General features: G+C 36.4%; 2 protein-coding genes across 4 annotated transcripts in view; one reads left to right on the forward strand and one right to left on the reverse strand.

The window, feature by feature from the left end:
• Positions 1-20,259, forward strand: part of RTF2 (replication termination factor 2) — a 55,738-nt gene extending 35,479 nt beyond the window's left edge. The window contains exons 6-9 of the mRNA XM_007421826.3: positions 15,518-15,631; positions 17,888-17,942; positions 18,557-18,643; positions 19,324-20,259. Of these exons, the coding sequence (XP_007421888.1) occupies positions 15,518-15,631; positions 17,888-17,942; positions 18,557-18,643; positions 19,324-19,517 (450 nt within the window). The 3' untranslated portion in view covers positions 19,518-20,259. The remainder of the gene's footprint in view (positions 1-15,517; positions 15,632-17,887; positions 17,943-18,556; positions 18,644-19,323) is intronic.
• LOC103057634 (putative beta-1,3-galactosyl-O-glycosyl-glycoprotein beta-1,6-N-acetylglucosaminyltransferase 7) overlaps positions 1-22,247 on the reverse strand; it is a 31,564-nt gene extending 9,317 nt beyond the window's left edge. Inside the window, exons 1-3 of one of the 3 annotated variants that reach the window (XM_007421824.3) lie at positions 10,085-10,628; positions 9,581-9,704; positions 6,876-6,954 (exon numbers count right to left, since the gene is read on the reverse strand). The gene's annotated coding sequence lies outside the window, so the exon portion shown is untranslated. Of the gene's footprint in view, positions 1-1,179; positions 1,289-6,875; positions 6,955-9,580; positions 9,705-10,084; positions 10,629-19,271; positions 19,354-22,088 lie in introns of those variants that run through there. The other 2 variants (XM_088154277.1, XM_025174478.2) reach the window with 2 other exon arrangements.
• Between the last annotated feature and the right edge of the window lie 3,565 nt (positions 22,248-25,812).

A 25,812-nucleotide genomic window follows, 5' to 3' on the forward strand; every position in this document is an offset into this window, starting at 1 on the left:
TTACATTATCTCACTTTTTCTTTTCCTTTTCTTTATATTTTGTATTTCCAATTTTCTTTTTCATTTCTAACTTTTAAATTTGTAACTTTAAAATTTCTATAAAATATAAAAAAAAATTAATGGAAATATTTCATCATAACTATCTTTTTTAGCTTCCTTATAAAGCACATAATCAGTTTTGGGCTGATTATTTGCATTATATATGCATAATACTTTGTCTAAAATATATAGATTAAGATTTAATTTTGATTACTTATATTTTAGAACATATAAGCTGATGGCACAATTCAGATTCAATGAGCTTCTTCATGTATTCTCTAAGTAATGTGGGACATTTAGCAGTGATGTCCAAATTGAGATTAACAATGAACAATTTTCCAAAACAGAATTTGGTTGTGGGACTGGTGTTATAAGCAACCATACTGTCACTATTCTAAAATTAGTGAGCTGAATTACTGAATTCTGGAGCAAATGAAAGTGTTTATATTTTTTTTAAAGAAATCACTGGCATAAAGAAAAATGTTTGATATAAAAAGGTATATAAGAATTGCTGAGTTCTTCAACAGAAGTGATGACCACTGGTGTTGTATACTTCTGCTTGTCATTTAAAACCTCTTTCTCTCTCTGCTCTTTCTCTTCTGTCATGACAATTAAAAGTGAAATTAGACACCAAGAGCTTTAGAAAGGTTAACCATTTAATTGTTGGGGGAGGGGGGCCAAACCCTTTTAATCACAACCAAAATAAATTATTGTAACTTGTATTCAAAGAGTTTGATCTGTCAACTTAACACAAAGGAGTTCGTTATTTAGAAGAACTCAAAAACAGAGGAATTTGCAGATCAACGGTTCTTCCCAAGGATGTAGATATGTCTATTTCATGGTTAAAATCCTTACAATTTGGTTAAACATGTCCCTCCTATTTAATTTAAAAGGTAGTTTTTCTAATCAGCAACAGTTTTAAAACACTTATATTCAGCAAAATGTTTTGAGCTATAATTAAGTAGGGATTAATTGAATCTGAATACAAGCCAGTATTGAACACAATCATCAGCAGTAGTTCCTGAGTTCAGTGGGGCTTAGTCCCAATATAAATGATTGTACCAAAAATTTCTAGTAATGTTACAGCTGGTTCTAATTTTAAAACAGAACATTCTTAAAGTTCAGAAATCATAAACTCACCCACTATTGGAAGGACAGATATTTTGGAGCCAAACTTAAGAAATGGGGGGAAATATTCTTAGGATCCATTGCCCTTCAGGCAAGTTCAGTCTTTAAGCTTGTCCATTTCTTATGTGGTTTCAGTCACATGAAAGGAGTTAATAGTTAACACGAAATGTTAGTATTTTGTGGTGAATTTCCTTAACCACTTATATCCCTTGTTTTGGCATCCAGCAGCAATAACAAATCAAATAGTATAATTAAAAAATGATTTTTTTCCTGATTTTTTTCTCTGCCATTCTGATGACCTTTTAAGGCAGTGAACCAGCTTTTGTAAACAAGATGTGTAGATACTACTGTGCTGTTGATTATAAATAGGCTTATTTCAGCCTTTAGGCTATTAGCAGTGAATAGGAGACATTGTGAAAAAAAAACTTGTACTTTTCTTTCTTTTCCATTTTAACTTTTTAGCTACTAAAGGATAGGTATAAGAGAATAACATAATGATTTCTTTCTGACCAAACTAGAAATGAAAAATTAGAAAAAACTGGTTTTGTCCTTCTTCATCTCAATAATTTTGGTTTTAACATTTCTTTTTATTTAATCCAATGCTTTGAAGGTATAAGAATGAATTCTGAGAATGAGGGGTTAAAATGGGAGGAGAAATGTAATTGTCTGTGTGAAGAATTTTACAACTGTGGAATTTATTTTGCTTGCTTTTCAAAGCCATGATCAAAAGCAATGGATGTAGACTTCCTAATGCCATTATATAAAAATAGCTTTTTATGTGCATACTTTATATGCATATTATATTTATATTACCCAGAAAAATGAGAAACCCCAATTCAGCTGTCGGGACCATTAGCTGAACCTTCCTTCAAATGGCTGTGTTTACTCCTGGTAGCTGTTTAGAGGATAACTCTTACTGTTCCTCCTTTTCAAGGGAGCTTGGCGACCTATGTGTTAGATCCATGCCCTTCCTGGTTGGCTAAGATGGTGTGTGTGTGAGTTCTAGTGCTGCTAAATGCATCCTTGAGAAAGGGGTAGTTCTGCCAACACTTAAGGAGAGGGGTGGTCTGCCTCCTCTTAAGAAACTGGACCACACTGCTCTGGACAATTTTCATTCTGTCTCCAAACTTGCCTTGTTAGGGAAGGTGATTGCACTGCAGCTGCAGAGAGCCCTGGAAGAAGGTAATTATCTGGACTCCTTTCAGTCAGATTTCAGGTCCAGGCATGGGACAAAAATGGCATTGATTGCACTTGAAGATGATCTCTGGCAGGAGTACTTCATCCATCCTTGCTCTTCTTGATCTTTTGATACCATTGATCATGGTATCCTTCTGAACCGGCTTTGGAAGTTAGGTGTGGTTGGCCCAGTTTCTCCTTCATCCTCCAGGATAGCTCCAGTCGGTATTGATAGGAGAGGAGAGATCCAGCCCATAGCCCCTGCCCTGTGGAGTGCCACAGGGCTCAGCACTCTTCCTGCTCCTACCTAAGCTCTATATGAAGCCCCTGGTGAGATTATTCAATGGCATGGGATGAGGTATTGCAGATGATACTCAGTTGTTCGTTTCCATCTTGGGCCAACCAAGCAATACCATGGAGACTTTGTCCCAGTGTCTGGAGGTTGTGGGAGTCTAGATAGGGAGGAACAGGCTCCAGTACAACTCTAGCAAGACTGAGTGGCGATAAATTTTATAGCCAAGTTTGGTGATGTTCCATCTTTAGTTCTGGATGGGGTTGCACTACCCCAGATAAAGCCAGTTTGAAATTTGGAGATCTCTTGGACTCATGACTCATAAGCATGTAGCAGCCATGGCCAGGAGGAGTTTAACATCTGGAAGTTGCAGTTGGTTCAGAATGCAATGGCATGGACAATTATGAGCATTTCCTGATTTGCCCATGTTACATCTTTATTTTGCAAGGTGCACTGGCTCCTAGTAGACTTCCAGGTGCAATTAAAGGTGCTGGTTATCACCTATAAAGCTCCTCATGGCATGGGCCCAGGATACTTAACGGACTGCCTCTCTCCAGTGGTCTCATCCAATCCTATACCCATCCTATTAGATCCAGCAAGAGGGGCATGCTTCAGGTCCTGTCACTTAAAGAATGCTATCTTGCGGGAACCAGAAAGAATACCTTTTCTATTATAGGGCCTACCCTCTGGAACATCTTACCACCTGAGATCTGATCAGTCCCAACTCTACTGGCCTTCTGAAAAAACAGAAAATATGGTTGTCTGCCCAGACATCGGGGTCATGAAGTTAGTGAAGCTGGGTGGTTTGATATTATATTGTTTCTTTTCTCAGCTGCCATTTCTTTTTGGAATTATATAATTAGAATTGCATGTTTTAAAAGTTTTATATTGTGGCTTTTTTAAAACTTTTGTTTGCTGCCCAGAATCACTGTGGTGAGAAGGGCAGCCATTTAAGTGTCATAAATAAGTCTCATAAATAATAAATAAATAAATAAACAAGCAGTTTCTGGCAATTGGTGCTTCTTTTTAAAAAGGGCAGCATCCGCCCGCCAAGATTTGGACTTTCAATATTCCTGAAAAAAATTTTTAGAATGGTCCTGAAATGGTGGTTGATTTTTTTAAAATGCTGCAGAACTATTTTTATCACAACATCCTGGTTCTCAATAGTGACAAGCACTAGGCTAAATGGGAGGTAATCTGTCTCAGCAGATGGCACACAAACTTACATTGGAGAAAACACCATCCACTAGAAATTTTTGTGTTTGTCACAAATCTGTCATCCAAACAGGGTGCATTCTCAGAATGGTGGCCGTCAAACAACACAAACAATGCCTCACAACATCCCCAGACCACTAAGCCATTGGCCATGCAAGATAGGAACGCTGCGAATTACAGGTTTCAGGCAAACGAATAAGGATAGAATGCATAAGATATCAACCTATGAAGTAACTTTCCCCATCTTTTTTAAAGAAACAAACTTAAGTTGTGGAGTCACAAGTTGATAAACTCCATTTCCTGGTAGGTGTTTAACTGAGCCGTGTGTTAATATGAAAGAAAAAAAGAAAGAATAGTGAACCTAATGGGTGAGCTTATTCTGAAATGATGTTTTCGCTTTATTCCCTGTCCTTAAATTCCACTTTGTGCAGGGGGGGCGGGGGGGGAATCAGCTAGGTCTGCCTTTTTCTGTTGCTATGCATATTATGGCAAGAAGAAAGAGGAGAAGAAGAAGCCTTCACATTAAGGCTTAAGATTTTGCTTAATACTGTAAATCATCATCATTATCATCTGCAAGAAATGCATCTTGCAATAATCTGGAAGAAATAAAAATATCTGCAAGAAATACAGTTTGCTTGCAAGCAAGAACTGGTGGGACCACACAAAACAAAGTAATACAAAATGAGGAAGCTAAAGTGCTCTGGGACTTTAGAATTCAAACAGACAAGCGCCTGCCACACAACACGCAAGACTTAACAGTTGTTGATAAGAAAGACAAAAAAGTCTGGATAGTGGACATTGCAATACCTGGAGACAGCAGAATAGAAGAGAAAGAACTGGAGAAAATCACAAAATACAAAGATCTGCAAATAGAAGTAGAACAACTGTGGCAAAAGAAAGCAAAAATAATACCACTAGTAATAGGCGCCTTGGGTGCAATCCCAAAACATCTGGAGCACCACCTGAACACCATCGGCATTGACAAAATCACCATCCGTCAATTGCAAAAGGCAGCTTTACTTGGAACAGCTTCTATCCTGCAATGATACCTTTAACAACATCAAACAACATCTGCCTATCCCAGGTCCTTGGGAAGGACTCGATAGGTGAAAAAAAATGCTAAACATCTGGCTGATTGTGCAACCAACCATAATAATAGAAATTGTGCATATATTTTTCATCTCATCTGAAGACAGGGTTCAGTCTGCTTGTACTATTTACAGAATGGTTGATCTTGTGTGAGGTCATCTGGGTTCCATGTCCTGGCTGCCCAGGATATTAAGCTTCTGAGACCTCAGTCCCAGAACTGAGATGACAGACGCTGCCGCATCCTGTGTGAAGCCAAACTGGTCAACTCTATGCTTTAGGCTTCTGAAAGCTAGAAACTTTCATTGTTGCATGGCTGCTAATGGACACAAAACTGCTACTACCACATAGCATGAACCTTTGGGTGGGGACATGCTGATACTTCAGGATAAATACAGAAAGTTCATTTCTCATTACAGGTAGTTCTCAGTTAACAACCAGTTGTTCAGCAACCATTCCAACTTACAATGGCACTGAACAAGTGGCAGTTATAACCGGTTCTCAGAGTTCCGGCCGTTGCAGCATCACCACAGTCCCGTGATCGCAATCTGTTCTCTCAGCACCTGGCTTGCGATTGCAGTGTTGCAGTGAGCCATGGACACACGTTTGTGATTTCCAACATTCACTGCCAGCTTACAAGCAAAGTCAATGGGGAAGCTGGCAGGAAGTCAGAGGTCATGGTTACGTGAGGTGCTCACATAACAGTGGCAATTGAGACTCCCAGATTTGCTGTTGCCAAGTGGCACGGTCATGTGATGTCGCATTTTACAATTCTGGTCCCAATTGCTGCTGTTAACCGAGGACTACCTGTAATTACAGTTCAAGATAGACAATATGTACAGGTAGTTTTTATCAGTCCACTGGAGAAAAAATAGTCAAGAAAAATTAGTTAGGAGATCCTTTTTTTAGGGGCAAATAAGAAGTTGCAAAGAATTGTGCAATTTTTAAGTTCACCACAAAGGATTGCTCACAATTTCCTAATTTCTTTATACCTTTTTTAAGACAGCATCCCTTCCATATAATTTTTGAAGGCAAAATTAAATGAAGATGACTCCAAGTATGAATAACTCAACCTTCCTTACTAGCTTGCTTTTTTGATTTTGTTTTTCCCCTTCTCTTCCTCATTCATTTTCCCATGTTTTTTTGAGAGTAGTTAAATGGCAAAGATCCTGATAGTTTTAAATCTACATGAGATATTCTTTTGGATAGAAACTATATGATACAATATTAGAGTGATTCCAATTCCCCTCCTTATTTTACTTTCCTTTTCATCTAACCTACCTTGAGGTCCTGGATTAGCCAAAGCTCCACGTACACAAAGCAACCTTCATTTTTTAACTTAACGTGCACCATAAACTAGTTATCTGTGGTAAGACTCTCATTAAGTTTTGAAAAGATATATTGATTAAACTATACATATAAATATTGATTAAATTATACATACAAAGGATTAAGAATGTTAGTAGCCTTTATTAATTGGTGCTTGCTAAGGATGATGGGGTTTTGTAGCCAATTCATGTAGAAAGTGCCATTTGGGAAATGCTAGTATTCTCCAAGAAGTACAGGAATCCTTATATCCCTAAATAAGGAGGTTACTCTACCCTTGACTAATGCTGTTTTGTTTTGCAGAAAATCGGAAGCTGACGACATGTGGGTTGCACACAGTTCCTAAGACACTTGTGCAGCCCAAAACTATGTGTACAATTATTTACAAGTTGTAGCTGTTCTGGGGGGCAACTTCTGGGTTTCAGTGCCCAACAAATGATGTTCTTGGATTGCTGCTGCGTCCTGCTGTCACATTAGGTAGCATTTAAGTTCCAAAATTGCTTTTCTTGGACTTTTCTTTGATGGCAAAGACAAGACCCCTTTTTAAACCTGGAAAAAAGCCAGGTTCCCAAAAGCCAGGTTCCCAATCCTGCACCTGCCCAAACAGACTTACCATGGAACAGACTCTGGTGATTTCTACATGGAGCTCCTGGACACAGCAAATCACTCCTATCTTCCCCGTTCGCTTCTTACTGTAGCAAACGACAGGCAAGCATCCAGTCAGGGACGCTCTCTATGGAAATATCAGCTTGCAAACACAGCGAACCATTGTTGATAAGGAAGCACATAGAGAATGCTTTTCAAAGTTGCTGATTTAACTTCAGCCAAAATGAAAACTATTTTGCTTTGAAAAATGATTAGCAGTAGCGTTAAACAATGCTTCATTTTTCAATATAAAAGTATTAACAATTGTATTATTTTTATAACAGCAACAACAGCACTGATTGGCAATGATAATTATGAGTGGTAGTCATGATACTAACAGTAATTATACACTGCTAAGTACTGGTTAATCGGGGTAATAAGTAATGATACTCTTACAAACTTTAATAGTAATTATATTCTGCTTAATATAGAATGCTATGACTGGCATATGCTAGCAATGAGCGTGAATAATATTCCTAGTGGCTTGGCAGAGAACTACCACAACTGATCATCGGTTCCACCTGTTTTTCACCATGTTTCTGTCCCCTTTCTGCCATGGCCCTGTTCGTTTTTAGCAGGTTTCACCCAGTGTGAGATTGCAAAACCCAGTATATTTCAAAACAGGACAACAGAAAAGTAAGTTTGCCTATCCCCGCATTATACAAAGCACAAATGAGCCATTGGGCAACTCTGTCTAAACTCACTCTGTTTGTTTCATTACCTGCTTGCAGAGTAATAAGAGACTGAGCTTGATTTGTATGGCATTATTACAGCCTATTTTAGGTTTATTTATTCCAAAAAAAACACCCACCATAAAACTCTAGTTCTACCTTTAAAATATAAAAAAGAAAAACTGACTCATAAAAGTTGCTCTGAATTTTCTTCCACTGTAGAAAAAATAAATTAACATACCTGAATAGAGTTTCTGAAGTATGATTTTGTTAATGTGCTCTTGCTGGATTCCCAAATTTTTTAAGCAAATCCTTTTGTTGGGATTTTGATTATTTGCACTGTCAGTTGTAACAGCATAATATTTAAGAATTGTAGGTATATTTCCATGGGTATGAATTATTTATAAAAATAAGAAAGGCAGGATAAAAAAATCTAAAATCTAAATCTACAAAGATCAGAAGCATGCAAGCCATGGTGTTCCCTGTGACACTCTATGGAAGTGGAAGTTGGACTCTGAAGTAGTAGGATAGGAAGAGTATTGATGCTTTTGAACTTTGGGGTTGGAGAAGACTCCATGGACAGTCAAGAAAACAAACAAATGGATCACTGAACAAATCAACCCAGAGTTCTCACTCAAGGCACAAATGACCAGGCTCAAATTATCCTACTTCAGACACATTATGCGAAGACCTAGCTCTCTGGAGAAAGCCTTAATGCTGGGAAAGATAGGAAAGAGAAGAAGGTGACGAAAAGCAGAAAGGTGGATGGACGCGGTTACAATGGCAATAAGTGTGCACCATTGGAAGACCTGAAAGACCAGATTAGGGACAGATCGTCATAGAGAAAATCTGTGTGATTGCTGAGAGTCAATAACAACTTGATGGCATGTAGTCACTCAATCAAATAAATGTTTCTACAGTATGGGTAAGGCAGGCTCTGACTTCCTTGCTGTTCCACATATGAAGCTGTATGTCTGTCTGTTAAAATTTCAATGCATTAGGGAAAGTGAGAGAGGGAAAAAAGGCCATGGCTTCAGTTAGGAATTTATTTAGGTTCCTTTGAAGAAGCCTTAATAGGCTTGATGATGCAATTTGGAGCGATGTCTTTGTGTGTATATAAAATATTTTTAAAATGGTGCATATTTCAGATATAACATTTTTGATTTACATTCTTTTTAAAATAATAAGAGAATCTGAAAAACCAGAGTTGAAAATTGTAGATTTGCAGGATGAGAAGAGAGAAGCAATATAATTCATGTGAAGCAGTTTAAAGAGATTTGGAGAAACCTGCCTAACACTCATCAATTTTCTAACCTTTAACTGAAGTAGCCCAGCTGTTTTTCAGTTAGTTTTCTTGTTGCAAGCTATTGTGTCACCATTTTCTTTAAAGGAGATTAGATATTATCCAGTATTTTGCTAGCTGGTTCCTACCTGATAAGCTGCTTAAGTGTGTATGTACATTCAAGAACAAAGACCTGGCCTGTTCTGGTTTAATGGCATCAGGACTAGGTGCTCTAAGGTTACTGTTGAACGACAGTGTCTTGTTGAGAGATTTATCTATTTTTGCCTTCCCAGCTGGGTAAAATGCTGCATTAATGTTATCAGTATGTATGGAGCTTGAGGAAATGACAATACCAAAGAGTATGTAAAATTGTTCGAGATATTTAAGTGAATGACAAAAACTGAATGCTTCCTATCACATTTTGACATACCATATCTTTACAGCTCAAGCCTGAACTTGGCATTTTGAGCCCTACTGGTTCAGGCCAGTTGACTAGTCCTGCACTCTCTGCAAAATGACCAGCTGGATACATTTGCAAAGCTCTCAAGCACAGACAGAAGGGTGTCTCTTCTACTGTTGCACCCCAGCAGCTGCTGTTTAAGATATGCTGCCTAGGATTCTGAAGGTAGTAAACAAAAGGATGTACAAAGTATAGGTAACTATTGGCAGTCTTTACTGAAAGCCACCTTAAACTCCCAATAGCAAATGTACGGCACTTACCCTATTTCCCATCATGTCTGTTCTGCAGGTCTGTACAGTCACCCAGCCTCTGTATCCTTCTCCATTTGAATAGCACCCTTGTAATGTTATCAAGCAAAATCCACAAGCGGAACAAATTGTGTAACTGAAATATATGGAAGTGTGTTGAATCAAGTTCTCATGGGAAAAAATATGTTTCTTAAGTACCATATACATCCAAGTTTCCCCCAGGGTTTTGATTATTCTAGGCAAATGACTTAGGGCATCTCTACTGCCTGTGCTATGACTGCACTGTTGCTATCATATTCCTCATCTGGGGCCAGAAAAATATGTTTTAGTTATATAAAATAAATACAAGGTCTTCTAGTGGACCCTGTATGAGCAGGGGACTGAACTAAATGACCTCTATCCTCCCTCCCAATTCTATTATTCTGTGATAAAATAAATAAAGCAGAATGCTTACTCCAAAATATAGAAAGCAAACATAGCTAGTTCTATTAGAAAATCTCTCTAAAAAACACTTACCCCAAAGAATATACCACTTCTGTATCCGTTAACAATCAGAGGAAATAAGCGTACGGCACTTGAAAGTTCTCTTGCAGTGGTTTCCTGTTGCATCTGACAATGTTAAATTTATCTTGTGCTGGTTGATAACTGCAATAAAGTTACTGTATAAATTTGAAGAATACTTGCTGCAGAGGCAAGGGAAAGAGGGGATATTGCAAAAGTAAGCTGGAAAGGTGAGCACAGAACCCAGAATGGGTTATTTGATCTTCCCCATTATGTCTTTTCATTGGCTGTCCACAGAAGTACACTCATTTCAAGTCTTTCAGCTACAGCAGGCATTCAAGTTTTTCCAAAATGTTGGCCATGAATGAAACAGAAACCAGATCTTAGCAAAAACAAAACAGGTGACGATAGCAAATAATCCAGCAGCTATTGGTTTTTTATTTTGTTAACAGAGTTCTTTTCTCAAAGTCTTTTGGCTCTTACATTTCTTTAAATTGAAAATATAATTTAGATACTGAAGATAAGTGAGTTCTATTTACTTGTTGACAGAAGCCATTGCTCTTCTTTGCCTGTATCTTCCCCCCCCCCCCCCCCCCACAATTTTTCACAATACCTCTTCCATGCTTTTTCATATACAGCTTTACAGTATATTCATCAAAGCAAAGACCAGGTTTTCCTCCAAAGCCTTTACTTTTAAGATGGGACAATTCTATTAGAGCTGATGAAGATCCAGTAATGGAAGCAGGGTTTTTTTTCTTCCCAAATCTCTTTTTGTGGGTGGCTGGAAAGGTTGTTTTAATATTCAGTGTTTCTTCCTTTCAGATGAATAGATTGTACCAGGAACTCCTCCCTACTTTTGACTTTCAACTCATCTCCTGCACTGTGCATGTGTATTCTGATATACAAATTTTAAATCCAGTTTGTATATAGACCACAGCTAGTATGGACACACTGGAACAAGAAAAAAAAACCTCAAGGCTACAATAAATTAAGTAAACAGTGAATCTGCAGAAATGTAGGTCCAAAAGCAACAGCTCTGAATGTGTGTGCTTCAGATATATACATGTTTAATTAATGCTGGTTAGAGGAACATGAAAAAGCTTACATAGATATTAGCTGATGACTAGTGCATGTCAGTACATCCTTAGCAGGAAATTCTGTGAAAGTCAATTGAGCTGAATTCTGTGAAGATGAATCGATTTATGCTGATAACACATAATTCTGCGTAACTTCAGTATCTTGGCATATATTTTTAATAAATCACACTTCTAAGAGGAAGCACAAAAGTATTTAAATTGTAAATAAATCCTTTTGATGTATACTTAGTGTACAGTGCAATACAGTGGTTCTTGATTGATCATGTGCCATCAAGTTGGTGTTGATTCTTAGCAGCCATGTAGATCGATTTTCTCCAGCACCATCTGTTCCCAACCTGATCCTTCAGGTCTTCCAGTGGCTCACCCATCACTGCTAGAATTGAGTCCATCCACCTGGTGGCTGCTTGTTGTCTTTTTCTCTTTCCTTCCACTTTTCCCAGCATTATAGACGTCTCCAGAAAGCTAGATCTGTGTATACTGTGTCCCAAGTATGATAATTTGCGCCTGGTCATTTGTACCTTGATTGAAAACTCTGGATTGATTTCAAAGTCCACCTTTCACTTCCATAGAGTATCACAGGGAATACCATTACTTGTACTGTTCTGATCTTTGTACATATAGACATATCATGGCATCTGAATATCTTTTCCAAGGCCTTCATGGCTGCTCTACCAAATACTAGTCTGCGGTGTATTTCGACTGCTTGTTCCTTCACTGTTGATGGTTGATCCTAAAGGCAGAAGCTATCTACCACTTTGATAAATTCATTATCAATTCTAAGGCTGGTTGTTATATCTGTTGTTATTAGTTAGGTCTTCTTTATATTTAATTTTGGTCCGATTTTTTTCACTATGCTCCATGACTTTTATTAGTAGTATTTGCATTTCCAGCTATGAAAGTAGTGTCATCAGCATAGTGCAGGTTATTGATGTTTCTTCCTCCAGTTTTAAAACCATTCTCATATTCTTTCAATCTAGCTTCCCTTAATATATATTTGGCATATAATTGAAATAAGGGGAGAATATACAGCCTTGTGTCATTAGTTTGGTCTTGTTTAAATTTATCTTACTCCTATTTTTTCACTGTGTTCCTTGAGTTTCATTATTAGAGCTTCCAGGTCATTTGCATTTTCAGCTATCAGGGTAGTGCCATTGGCGTAGTGCAAGTTATTGACATTTCTTCTTTCAGTTTTAAAAACATGCTAATCTTCTTCCAATCCAGCTTTTCTCAATATGGATTCAGCTTGCAGGTTCAATAAATATGGGAAGAGTATACAGCCCTTTGCCAGATGGAGCCAGTCTGTTCCATGGTCCATCTGTATTATGGCTTCCTGGCCATAGGTTTCACATGAGGACCATGAGATGTTCTGGGAACAGTAGTTCTTAGCAAGGGTATAAATATGGATAGCTTGGAATAACTTCATATTTTTGTATATAATGTGGGGTTGTACCCAATAATGTCTCCTTCAAATTCCTAATTCCTAATAATTGTACCCAATAATGTCTCCTTCAAATTCAGCTTTAACATGCTTCTGGACAGTGCAGTCATATTGATAGTCATCCTGAATTTGCATATCATTTGCTTAACATGGGTCATTTTCAGTGCTGGGCCTCACCATTTTAAAAGAGAAAGAGAGGGAAGATTCAGGTGTTATACAATTTTCCTTTTAAAAATCTAACTGGCTGCTTGTTGTAAGTTCCACTTATAGACCTTCACTCTCCTCTTTAAACTTTTCCAAGTTGCCTTGATCAACAGTTCATGACTGCAATTGAGTGTCCTGAAAAAACTTATTTTTTGCACAGCTTTGGTAAGGAGGCAGGGAATTATTAAAGGAGAACCTGTACACAACATTCTATGGGGCTCCTTTCCCTAACTTTCCCATTAGACAAGTGGAGGAGAAAGCACCCTCAGTTTTAGCAACAATAAAGCTTTAATTGATGTAACAAGATAGGTGCCCAACAATTCCATGCACTCCTACCCTTATTTTTTTCCCCCGTTCTTTCTCATTTTCCCAGCAACATGAGAGTTTGAGAGAATGGGGAGAAACTCCATCCAGAACAGGAATCCTCCACCAAGGTTTTCCTTTTATGTCTATTTTATAGTTTGTTGGTTGCTAATCAGGAATTGGCTGTACACAATGCTGATGAATTGGGTGATGCCAATTTTTTAAAATTACTTCAGCCAGTTTCCTCATTGTTCAGTTACCTGCCTTTGCTCTTCATTCCTCCTTGGAATGCAATGCACTCCCCTTCAAATAATGGTGGTGTTAGGTATAGTGCTAGCCTTTTCAGAGAGATTGTTTAAACTTTGTCACATGGGTAACAAGTAGTTTCCCCTGGAGAATCCACTATCTGGCAGAGTCTATAGTAATGTTGGAAAGACAAATATATTGACCTGATATAAGGCAGTTTATGTATTTGGTAGAAGGGATGCTGGGTCCTAGAAAAAGTAGAACTTGAGACTACTTTTAAGTCCTGTTAAATCTACAAAATATGTTAGTTACGGCTGACATTTCTCATTAGTTTCCATTTACGTACTTAAGTGCTATTATTTTTTGGACTGAGGCCTATGGGATGAGTTCAGGTTACATTAAGCCCACCGAAATCCATGGGATTTACCTCAGTCATAAAAATCACATTGATTTTATGGTATCCTAAATAGGAGTAGTGTAATATGATGTTGGAAATGTGGAAAAGTGGATGGAAGCTATTATCATACATGGTGGACTTGTGAAGTGGCCAAAAATTTTTGGCTGGTAATCCATAGAACACTGGTGAAAATAATAGGGATCCCTTTTCAGAGGAAACCTGAACTGTACTTATTAAGGTTTATAGAAGAAGAACTGAATAAAAAGCAGGGTGTCTTATTATTGTACATGATCACTGCAGCAAGATTATTATATGCACAGAAATGGAAAAATAAAGAAGCTCCAAATGGTTTTTTTAAAAAAATACTTAAATTTTAATTGAAAATTTTTAATAGAAATAAAAGCTAAATAGAAGAGAATATACGTAGCTCAGGGTTGAACTGTGGCATTTTTGGGGTTCTCTGCGCTTGATTCTTTTCATGCAGACGTTTCGTTACCCGACTAGGTAAATTCTTCAGTGATGATGTTACCTAGTGGGGTAACGAAACATCTGCAAGAAAACAACCAAGCTCAAAGAACCCCAAGGACTCCACAATCAAAGATAAACATGAAATAATATAGAGTAAGAATAAAGACAAGGAAAAAGAAAAAGAAAAATGTGAAGAAAATAGAGTGTAGAAATACAAATAGAAAAAAGAAAATATATATAAAGAAGCAACTTCCCATCTTCTTTACAGCAGTTACAAAGAATCTTATCCTCATTTTTCCTCATTAAAATTACATCTTTTCTTCCCATATTCAACCCTTTTCAATCAGCAAATCCAAAAATCGCCAGTTCATTTTTTTTTCCATTTGCAGCAAAAAGTCCATAAGAAGTTTCCAATCTCTGATAAAAGTACTTGCTGTCTTATCCCTGATCAAACAGGTGAATTTTGCCATTTCTGACAATTCCATAATTGCAATCCGTTAGAAGCTCCAAATGTTGAAGATTGGATATTTAAAGTTATGGACTTGGCGGAGATGGCAAAACTGACATGTCTAATGAGAGAGAAATCTACAGAGACTGGAGTCCGTTTATTGATTATAGTATAAAAGTAGAGAAAAATAGCTTGATAATAAAGGGTTTTATAGATTAAATAAGGGGAGATAATGGAAAATTTAAATTGTGATTGCAGCAGTATAAAAGAATAAGAAATGGTTAATGAATCCATGAGGAAAGTGAAGGGTAGAAGAGGACTACATGTTTTTTAAGTTAGAAGTTTAGTTTTGTATTTGCAGGTATATGTTTATGCTTTTGTATATGTTTATGTATTATATGTTTATGTTTATTTTATGTGTAGAATTTTAATAAAGTTTTGAGAGAGAGAGAAACCTAATTTGGGGGGAGATGGGCGGGTGAGAAATGGAATGAATGAATGAATGAATGAATGAATGAATGAATGAATGAATGAATGAATATGGATCCAACCCTATAGGTATTTCTTTTTAAGTGTCCTTTCTTAATGGATGAAAGTGGATAAAAAGTTATGTGGCTCCTCCTAATGAATTAATAATTCTTACGGCAGAAAAAGCAAACACCTGAATTGCAGAAAAAGCAAACACCTTAATTACAGAAATGTGGTACAAGACACACATTTAAATCTAGCTTAATTGTGTTCTTTGCTTAATGAAATACCTGCAGTATGAATAATACATCTTCTGCTTAGTGGTTCTGTTTGGAATTGTACTATATCATAAGCAATGTCTCATTTTTTCTTATTAAAGTGTGGGATCCCTTTTCAAGATGATGATGTGATTGTCCTTAATGGCAGTAAAGAGGACATAGAAGTGCTAAAGAAAAGAATGGAGGAGCGAAGGCTGAAATGTAAATTAGGCAAGGTAAGGTCTTAATATATTTTCTGAGATTATATGCAGATACAGGGATAAAATAAGAACAGGGTTGGCATGCAAGTTCTTGGTTCTGGCGCAGTAGGAATTACCAGGAACACTTCAGCTTTTACTATAATAAATAACATTCAGATAATTTCTGTTTCCCAATAACATTGCTGTGACCAGTGGAACTCATAACAGAACACCATAATGTAATATAAATGGCCTTTCAAATAGCTGTTGAATAAGCAACTTTATATGCAGTGGAGATCTTCCATTCAAGACACAATCACTAAACATGGTTTGTTGGATTTCAACCAATACATGTTCACAGCTTGTTAGATCCTTGATTACATTTTCTCCAGTGTTTGATCCATACAAAATGTAGCAGCTGTTGATTATCACAAAATATATGAACTCTGTTTAGAGACAGAATCTTTAGTAAGCTATATGAGGGTTTTCAAAATTTTATTTAAAAAAAAAACTTCAGCACTTACACCATTAGGTAGTTATATAGGTATTGTGCTTTATTTCCCTACTCATTTTTTTTAAGACTGCATCAGGGAGAGGAAGCAGGAAATTATGAGAGTATCAGAAATTATAAACAAACAAATAAATAAGTCTTAACTTTCAGAAGAGACTGCTGAGACTAGTCTAACATTCTGCAGTTGACCCACTCCACCGAAGAAATGTTTTCTGTTATTCCAAAATGCAAATAGAATATTTGTTTAGGTTCTTGTTAAGGTTTCAAGGTGTTGTAAGGTACTTAGTGATCTCACTGACTTTAGATCAGTAATACCCTTTTAAGGTCAATTATCCACCTACTAAGGAGAGACAAAAGAAAATCAAAAGCCATCTTCTTTGCTATTAATTTTTTCACTAGAATGAAAAGGTAGCAAACTTTGCCACCCAGTGGATGACAGATGGAACAAACATACAATGTTATCCATCTCCCAGAAGATAATTTGCTTGATATATTTCTGTGTGTACTTTTGATACATTGCTATAGTATATTTGGTTTTGTTGAGTGGTTTTCTCTTATGTTAAAAACAGCAACAACTTATACCTAATATAGGAGACAATTATCTATATTTCCAAACTCGAGTATAGGAGTTGCCCTTCTTTGGCCCAGAGAATGAAATACACAGACTGAATATATTTTATGCTGAGTTTACTAATTAGACCTGTAAACACCTTACTGGAATACATGCACAGCATATTGGCAATAAGCATCACATGATTTAGTGTCTTAGTGAATATATGAGTATTTTGGGGTATGTGGGTGATCTCTGTTCTTAAATATATTTCTCCTCCAACTAGAAAAAGCCTAACTTTCATAGTACCATATATCAACAATATAACAGTATTTAAAACATCATAAAAACAAAGGAGAAATTGAAGATACCATAAACCATGACAGAAGACACATTGCAAACTAAATTAATTTTCCTAAATAAAAAGTAATTTTAAAAATAGCATGCTTATATCCTTATGTTCCATAGAATGTTGGTTTTCCATAAAATGATAAGTATCTCAGCACCAGCTTAGTTTGAAATATCTTCACACATCCAACATATCTTTGGATTTTGTTCACCAAGTTTCTTGGATTCCAAATAAGTTTTATAAGTTATTTATAAATAAATAAGAAATTTATTTATATTCAAAAGGGCCTGAAAGGTATTAGACAGTGAACTTCCCTACAGGTGGCTCTCCTAAAGAAAAAATCTTACTACCACCGAAAATGTGTGTCATGACAAATGAAAAGCAGGATTTCTTTTGATTTATCAGAAGAGAAGATGTAATGCCTCTTCAGATATAGATATACAGTAGATCTAAACGTAGACATAGATGGATATAGGTACAGATATAGATTAATATCCATATAATAATTATTCTAAGTATGTGGCTAATAATATTTACTCCCTGCCACAAACTCTTAGTATTTGTTTCATAAATCACAGTCAAAACATTTAGGTTCAGGACAGATATCTCCTCTTTGGACAAATGTGTTTCTCTCATAATTTTTTTTCCAGCACCTATTTATATACAGTACTTGCTTTTAAAGATCATAAAACGGACTTGGAAATATCTAGCCTTGCCTTTAGCTGAGTAGATTGCATAACTTTGTAAGTCAAAAACAAGGATAAAAAATGAATGCATAAAGCATCTCAGTGTCAAGTATATTCATAGCTATCATATGCATCTTTGAATATTGTTAGTCTTTGAGCTTTTTAAATTGTTTCTAGTTTGTCCCTTTTGTTTCAGAAATCCAAAAAATCTAAGGTAGCAGAGACCAGTGTGAAATCAGAAGCCACTGAAGGTGAAGTGTTTACATTGGGATCAGTTTTTAATGCTGAAAAGAAATTAAAAATGTTATAAATCAAAATTAATAAATAAATAAAACTTATGTTGTTATTCTGTTATTATTTGCAATGATCATGTAGCTGTTTAGCTGTAAGGAAACCATATATTGTGTGAGTTTACAGAACCTTCTTATTGAATTAACTGATTTTTTAACTTCTCACAATACACTGAATCATAAATTAACCAGAAGGTTCTCACACATGGCTATGCCAAAGTTACCACTGACCAAGATCAGCAAGTTATGCAAATATTTATGTCTTCAGCTATCCCATCTATTCTGATTTATTAGTGTTACATGGAATGTATTTGTGAAAACATGATAGTGAAATCTCTAGTGTTGAGTTTGGAAAAAAGTAGCCACAAAGTATGTGCCATTAGAACTTAACACAAATGTCCTCATTTTTTCCCTTTCCTTTTCTTTTAAAATTCAGCAAGTTGTTCCTTCTCAGGAAATAGCATGATGGAGACTTGTGTTCCTTTGTCAATAACAAACTAGTCCAATCGAAATAAAAGTTTCAGTAATAAAACTAATCTATGTTGCACCATTTTACTTTTTTTAATATTACACAGATTCACAAAGGTCATCTCAAGTAAATGCTGCAAATGATGCTACAAAATCTGGAGAAAAGAGAAGCATCACCTTCTGCAAGAGTACAGGTTGGTATAACATTTCCAAACCTAATTTATAAATATTCCATTCAATAGTATTGTAGGTAATCTTTTGTTAAGCTCTTCCAGCCAAGTGTCTTCTTCGAAGAGACCCCCATCCATAAACTGAAAGATGAGAAAACTTACAGGATTAAGTTCCTTTCTTTTTGAGAGTACTTTCCCTACTACTCTTAATCATGGTCAAGTATTATGTGTTGAGTTTTAACCATAGATAAACCAGGTTTCCCTCTTAAGTAAAATTTGAAAGTGAAGTATTTAACTGTGTTGGGCCTCTTGCTTGAACTTGGTTCTTGGCAGATTAATTGAGGTTCTGTGGTGTCTTTATGTTAGCAAGACCTGAAAGATTCCCTCTTATGCTCAGGGGACCAAACCTTTGGGATATTCTGTAAACATTTCTGTAAAGAGTGTTGCATCCACATTTAGGTAGTGATAGAGATGATGATTATTATATATCTTCACATGATTATCAAACTTCTTGAATAAAAAATTCTCTTGTCCTTAAAATAATATTTTGGTACAAAAATTTAAAAATAGAAGAACTAACACTTTGAACTAGCCTAAAATTTGGGGCATGATTATTTAGCAAGATATGTATTGTTTATTTATATATGCATACCATTTTATGGATGGAGAATCCATGTTTCCTCTTTTCTTTGTCCTCTGTTCAGTGGCAGTCAGTGAAAACGTGCCATCTTCCTCTGGAAAAAGCATCAAAAGTGCATCAGAACCTGTGAAGAGGTCCTTTGTAACCAGTGAGGAGAAATCAGAAGCATACAAGTCTATTTTTACTTCCCACAGCTCGGCCAAACGCTCTAAGGAAGAGTCTTCCAATTGGATTACACACACAGCATACTACTTCTGAAACAGAAAATTGTATTATTTGGAGCGTGCCCTTCTTTTTCCAACCTGTTGCTTTGTTATAGGAGAAGCTTTTGTTATTAAAAATTGCCCTTTTTAATAACAAAGCAGCTTTGAATACAAGCCAACATAGTTTTGAACAGGAGATAATAAAAAAGATAGCTGAACTTGGCTTTGAGTTTTAAAGGGCGTATAACTGAGTAAGTATCATTGTAAGCATCACTGCTTGATGTCCTTTTTCAGAAGCTGTAAACTGCACGTATTTCAACTGGGTTCTGCTTAATCTGAATAATTAGGCTGCACCTGGGTGCACAGGCAGAGTTGGTATCTTCTAAGTATTTTCTACCCACCCAACCTTAGTGGGAAATTTCAAAATTGTGAATAGAAAGATAGAGGCCGGCATTACATCACCCTACTCAGTTCTTCTCTAGATTTGTTACAGATGCCACTTGTGACATTTCCCCATCTTACTTTCCAAATATGAGATTAATTTAATAGGTCCTAGTTCTGAAGCAGATACAAGAATGACATGTTCAAGAATGTTTGTGGGGTGATAACCCACATTCAACGCTTTTGCAGTCTCTATTCTAGCTTCCTTTTTCAAGGTATAGCTCTTATTAATCTAAGAGTTCTTATATTGCTGAATATTAAATTATAGTCTTCATTCTGTAGTTTCTAAAAAGAGCAAACTGTTTTGTAACATTCTGACACCTTGTATGTTCAAATAAAATACAATAATTGAATAATTTGTCTTGCAATCTAGTATGTGAATCAGAGTTATGAAGCTCAGCATAACTCCATTTTTTTTTAGATTTTGGAGATTGCTTTGGATCAAAAGAATTGCAAGCAGAAGGAGAAGATGAAATTGTGACCTCTGAACTCTTGCACAAACTAGATTTTCCAAAGTGCAGGCCCACGATTTATTAGAAGTTGAATGAGAAATATGAATGAAACAGAATATTCCCTCATTGAACACAGAAAGTTCTTGATAAGAATTTAAGCAGTCTTGAATAGAGGTGTGACACTCTGACAAAGGCCTTTTAATGCTACATTCCTCTGAACAAAAGATTTCCTCCAGGATCCCCAAGACCATACTGAAAAAGCCCTACTTCCACATCCACGTGTCCATTGCTTTGGCAAGCAAGCACACAAACCTCCAGTGTAGATCTTCAGATTGCTATGAGAAAGAATTTCTCGTGTTAGATTGGAGTTATAATCCAAGGAAATGTACAGTTGCTGCAGTATCTCATCAATGTTAAAATAGGGAGTATTCTTCAGAGGGTTGGGGACACCAGAGGATAGTCTCATCCTGCCCCCTCCATCTTATGTCATAGAAACATTTTAGAAATCGGAACACTCAAAGATAACTCCATGAGAAGGAAACACACACCATTGTTATTTAATGCCTTTTTTAGAATAACCAAGAATGCACAAGTGAGTGTATAAACATTCAAGATTTTTTCTAGAGAACTTGAGAGCTTCTACCCCACTATGTGCCACTGTAGCGTGGGGAGATGCTCTCATTATGAAGTTATCTCCAGGTCATAAGGTGGTGGTTCTTCCCTCCCTGTTTGCCAGCTCCCTGCAAAGGGTCACATAGACACCTAGAAGCTTCCTGCCTAATCAATACTCATGCTTTTTATGAAAATCTATAAAGGGCAGAGCTGATCAGCAGTGGAGGAGGTGTTTGTTGGTGGTTAGACATTGCTGGAGTTATATTTGTGCTACGTGAATTGCAGTGGGTTGTGAATCCAGGTATAGTTGGAGGAGAAATCTGCAGCTGAGGTCACAGTGGGAGCAAGCAGGATCAGAGGGAGGTCTACAGAGCAGACCACTGCGTTTGGAAAGGACAGACAGACTAGAGGTCAGAAAGGACAGTTTGACAAAGGTGTTGAAATTCCAAAGCACTCAGAAGAGAGTTATTTTTCCCCCTTTCCAGTGTAAGTAGCTGTCTAACGGCATGAGTGCATCAAAGTTGTGATAAGGAACATTCATGTGAGTCAGAGAGGAAGGGAGAGAGCAAGTTAAAATGTAAAAAATACACCTGGGTAAAGAAATGTCTGTTTATTAGAACTAGCACAGGACATGCCTCCGATCCCTCCACGGGACAGCACTAGCAGAAACTAGCTGCTGCTCGGCTTTATGGGAAAAAAGGCCTAATTAAACTGTTTCTTTGGTGTGTTATGTTAGATATGGGGAAGCTTGAATAATAGCAGTTGAAAAATTGGAGTGGAAAGACTTGGAACAAATATTGACAGAGCTAAGGAAGAGGCAGTGATAGAGCTTAGAACAAAAGTAAATTCCTGGCTTTGCCAGGAGTGAGTTTCTTTCTTTCTTTCTTTCTTTCTTTCTTTCTTTCTTTCTTTCTTTCTTTCTTTCTTTCTTTCTTTCTTTCTTTCTTTCTTTCTTTCTTTCTTATCAGCTTGGAATCACGCCTCTTTTTTTTTTTTTTTGGACAACGGACTTTTAAGAATTATAGCAATTAATCAACTTTTAATATACGCTTCCGAAATAGAGACTGAAGGAATGTTGTTTTTGCTACCCTTTCTAGACTAATAAATAAGAGAATACTTACTGTTGGTTGCGCACAGATTAGAAGCACCACTATCACTCCCAAAGATTGTTTTCAGAATACTGAAAGTTATAATATTATTAAGTTGAACTAAAAGGACTGTATCCTCCAAAAGAAAAAGAGATAAAAATAATTGGTTTGAATAGTTTAAAAGGAAGAAAAATGGCGTCTAAGAGGAGGGAGATCTCTCTTTGTTAATAGCGCCCTCTTGTGATTAAGACTTAACACATGACCAGAAAAAGAAAATATAAAGCCAGTTGGAAAAAAAGTTAGCTAAAGCATCCTAAACCTTCAGATAGTGAATTTAGAAGGCTTCAAAAAGAGTACGTGGAGGAAGAAGATACAGATTTGGGAGAAGCCGTGGCCCAAGGGCAAGATTGGTCTGGTGAATTAAAAGCTTTAAGTGAGATGATAATAAAGAATTTTTCAGATGCCAAAGAAGAGAAATAAACTACAGCAACAAATGATACAAAACATCCAAGAAGAATCTCAAAAACTTAAACAAGAAATCCAAAAAATTACAGATAAGATCTCTGACTTGGATACTATTACTAAAAGTAATATGAGAAAAATATATGAGCGTGAAATAAAAATTGATGAGAACTATAAACAGATTGTGCAACTTAAAGATTACAGTAGAAGAAACAATTTAAGATTGCAAGGAATAGGAGAGATGGATTCAGAAGACTTGAGAGAAAGAATTTACTCCTGGCTTAACACTTTGAAAATGGATGTAGAGTGGCAAATGGCTGACATTGATCGTGTGCATAGAATGGGGCCAAAGACATCTTAAATAGCTTTGCCAAGAGATGCATTGATAAAATTTTGGAGCTACTATAAGAAAGATAAGCTCTTAAAATATATTAAGGACCATGAAGAGGCATTGAGTTTTGAAGGAACATGGATTCCTTCAAGTTTTTCAAGATTTAAGCTATGAAACCTCAGCCTGGAGAAGAAGTTTGATACCCATTACAACTATTCTTAGGGAAAAAAAGTACATTATTCATTGTATTGTCGAAGGCTTTCACGGCCGGCATACGATGGCTGGTGTGGGTCTTCCGGGCCCACACAGCCACACAGCCCGGAAGACCCACACCAGCCAACATTATTCATTATTTTTGGGGATGCCCACTCTTCTTAAGAATTCAACATGCTGGAAGATTTTTGAGGGTTGAGACAACAGTAGCAGCTTTAAACACAATGAGAGCGCAACACATTCTAACACAACAAGAATGGGAGGAGGAGATGGGAAAGTTGCAGAATAATCAGGAAGAAGCAGATGGGACCAAAAAATCTGAAGATGGTCTGAGAAAGGTTCAGAGTTTGAGTGTGGATGAGGAACAGGATGAGAGGAAGATGGAGAAGATGCAGGAAGATGTGGGAGATAGCATATCTACTTGAAGGAAGCAGATACAGGAGGAGAAGAAGTGACTATTGGAATGCAATCAATAGTTAAGATGCATTAGTAGGGTGGGAAATGGTAAAAAAAAAAAAAAAGTACTGAGTGGTGTAAATGCAAGAATTTATAAGGGTAAATTTAATTAAGTTATGTAAATTTTAGGTGAATTCCGGAAGAAAAAGTAGGATAATAGATTTTAGAAAAACTAGTATACTAGATGGGTTAGACCCATATAAAATTTAAGATTAGATTATATAAGTATATTAATATCTAATTAAGGAGTTAGCACTCATATCTAAAGGGAGGGAACTGGTAAGAACATACCATGAAGATGGAAAAGCAAATGTATATTGATATAAGCTAGTAGGATCCAGTGGGAAAATTAGGTTAATGTTAAAGATTTTTAGTAAAATATATCCTATAGTGTAAGCGAGGTAAAATGGTGAAAACTTTAAAGAATTTTTTAGATAAGGCATAATACCAATACCAATACCAATACTTTAATGGCCAAGTATAAAACATACACAAGGAATTTATCTACGGTGATAACAGCAAAATCAACAGTGCGTTTGGATAAGAGCAAAAAAAGATCACATGGTATTCAGCAAAGCAATGGCACGAGGGAAAAACCTATTCTGATGTCTGGATGTTTTAATATAAGGAACTCTATGGCGCCGTCCTGAAGGAAGAATTTGGAACAGATTGTACCCAGGATGAGAAGAGTCTGCAGATATCCTCTCTGCCCTCCTTTTGACCCTCACAGTATATAGTTCTTCTACAGAAGGCAGATGGATTGCAATGATCCTTTCTGCAGACTTAACTATTCGTTGGAGTCTGAGTCTGTCCTGTTTGGTTGCAGAACCAAACCAGACAGTTATAGAGGAGCAGATAACAGACTCAATGATTCCCCTGTAAAACTGCACCAAGAGCTCCTGGGATAATTTAAACTTCCTAAGTTGCCGCAGGAAAAACATCCTTTGCTGTGCCTTTTTAATAATGGCTGTAATGTTATACGTCCATTTCAGGTCTTGGGAAAGTATAGAGCCCAGGAACCTGAAGGACTCTACCACTGATACTAGACTGTTAAGTATAATAAGGGGAGGAATAGGAGAAGGATTCTTCCTAAAGTCCACAATCATCTCCATGGTCTTAAGTGTATTCAGTTTCAGGTTATTACTACCACACCACAAGACCAGCTGTTGAACCTCCTGTCTATATGCTGACTCATTTCCATTTTGAATTAAACCAATGACAGTTGTATCATCTGCATATTTCAAAATTTTAACAGAAGAGTCCTTTGAAATGCAGTCATTGGTATAAAGGGAAAAAAGCAGTGGAGAAAGCACACATCCCTGAGGGGCACCAGTACTGATTAACCGAGTACTGGAAATAATTTTGCCTAACCTCACATGTTGTTTTCTGCCTGTTAGAAAACTAATAATCCACCTACAAGTATGCACAGGCACAGTAAGCTGGATCAGTTTGTATATCATTAAATAGTAATGATTGTATTAATCAAGAAGTATAAGGTTTTTAAAATTTTGGAGTGAAATCCATGGGAAAGGTGTTCAGAAGAGAGACAGAAGAGGATTAAAAGTGAGACGGATAGAAATGGAAAGCTATGTAAGAAAGTCGAGCAGCTGGTGAGGGAAGGGAAATGGATAGATATGGGGAGAAACAGGTGTGTCCCCCCCGAAGAATTTGTTTTCTTTTTACACAAAACAAAAAATGTTTTATAGAAATTTAAAAAAACCAGTAAGTAATGTTATCTTACAGATTTGGCATAAAAATAAAAAAAAATATTTAGCCCAGGAATATCACCACTGACTCAAATTGTAGATTTAGAAAAATTCCCAGGCAGTCTTAAGACAGGACTAATAAAAGATATGGAGAGAGCTGGAGTGTTAAGATTGAAAGATTGGTTAAGTAGTTTCTTGTAGAGATGATATAAAGGAAATATTTGAACAAAATAAAATATCTTGATATAATGTACTGCAATTGGAGGCATGGACTAAGAACTGGGTAAAACAATATGGGAAATGCAGACAATTAACAAAATTATTTGCGTTTATGGTAGGAATGTGAAAAGGTAAGAAAAAAAAGGGGAAAAAGTATTTGCTGAGATTAATGAAATATTATCTATTAACTTGCAAACAAGTCCAAAAATTGCATTACTGTTAAATTTTGGAAATATGAAACTAGAATGGCAAAAGAAAGAGATAATAATTTTTGTTACTGCCTTAAGATGAATAATAGTTAAAAAATGGAAAGTTGATTCTGAATATGAGCTTGAAGATTGGTTTAAAGAAGTATGGAATATTGTTCTTA

Source organism: Python bivittatus, unplaced genomic scaffold (assembly GCF_059951505.1).
Source record: "Python bivittatus isolate LINGU-HERP-01145 unplaced genomic scaffold, Pbiv_v1 ctg000700_np1212, whole genome shotgun sequence".
In the NCBI taxonomy this organism is placed as follows: Eukaryota; Metazoa; Chordata; class Lepidosauria; order Squamata; family Pythonidae; genus Python; species Python bivittatus.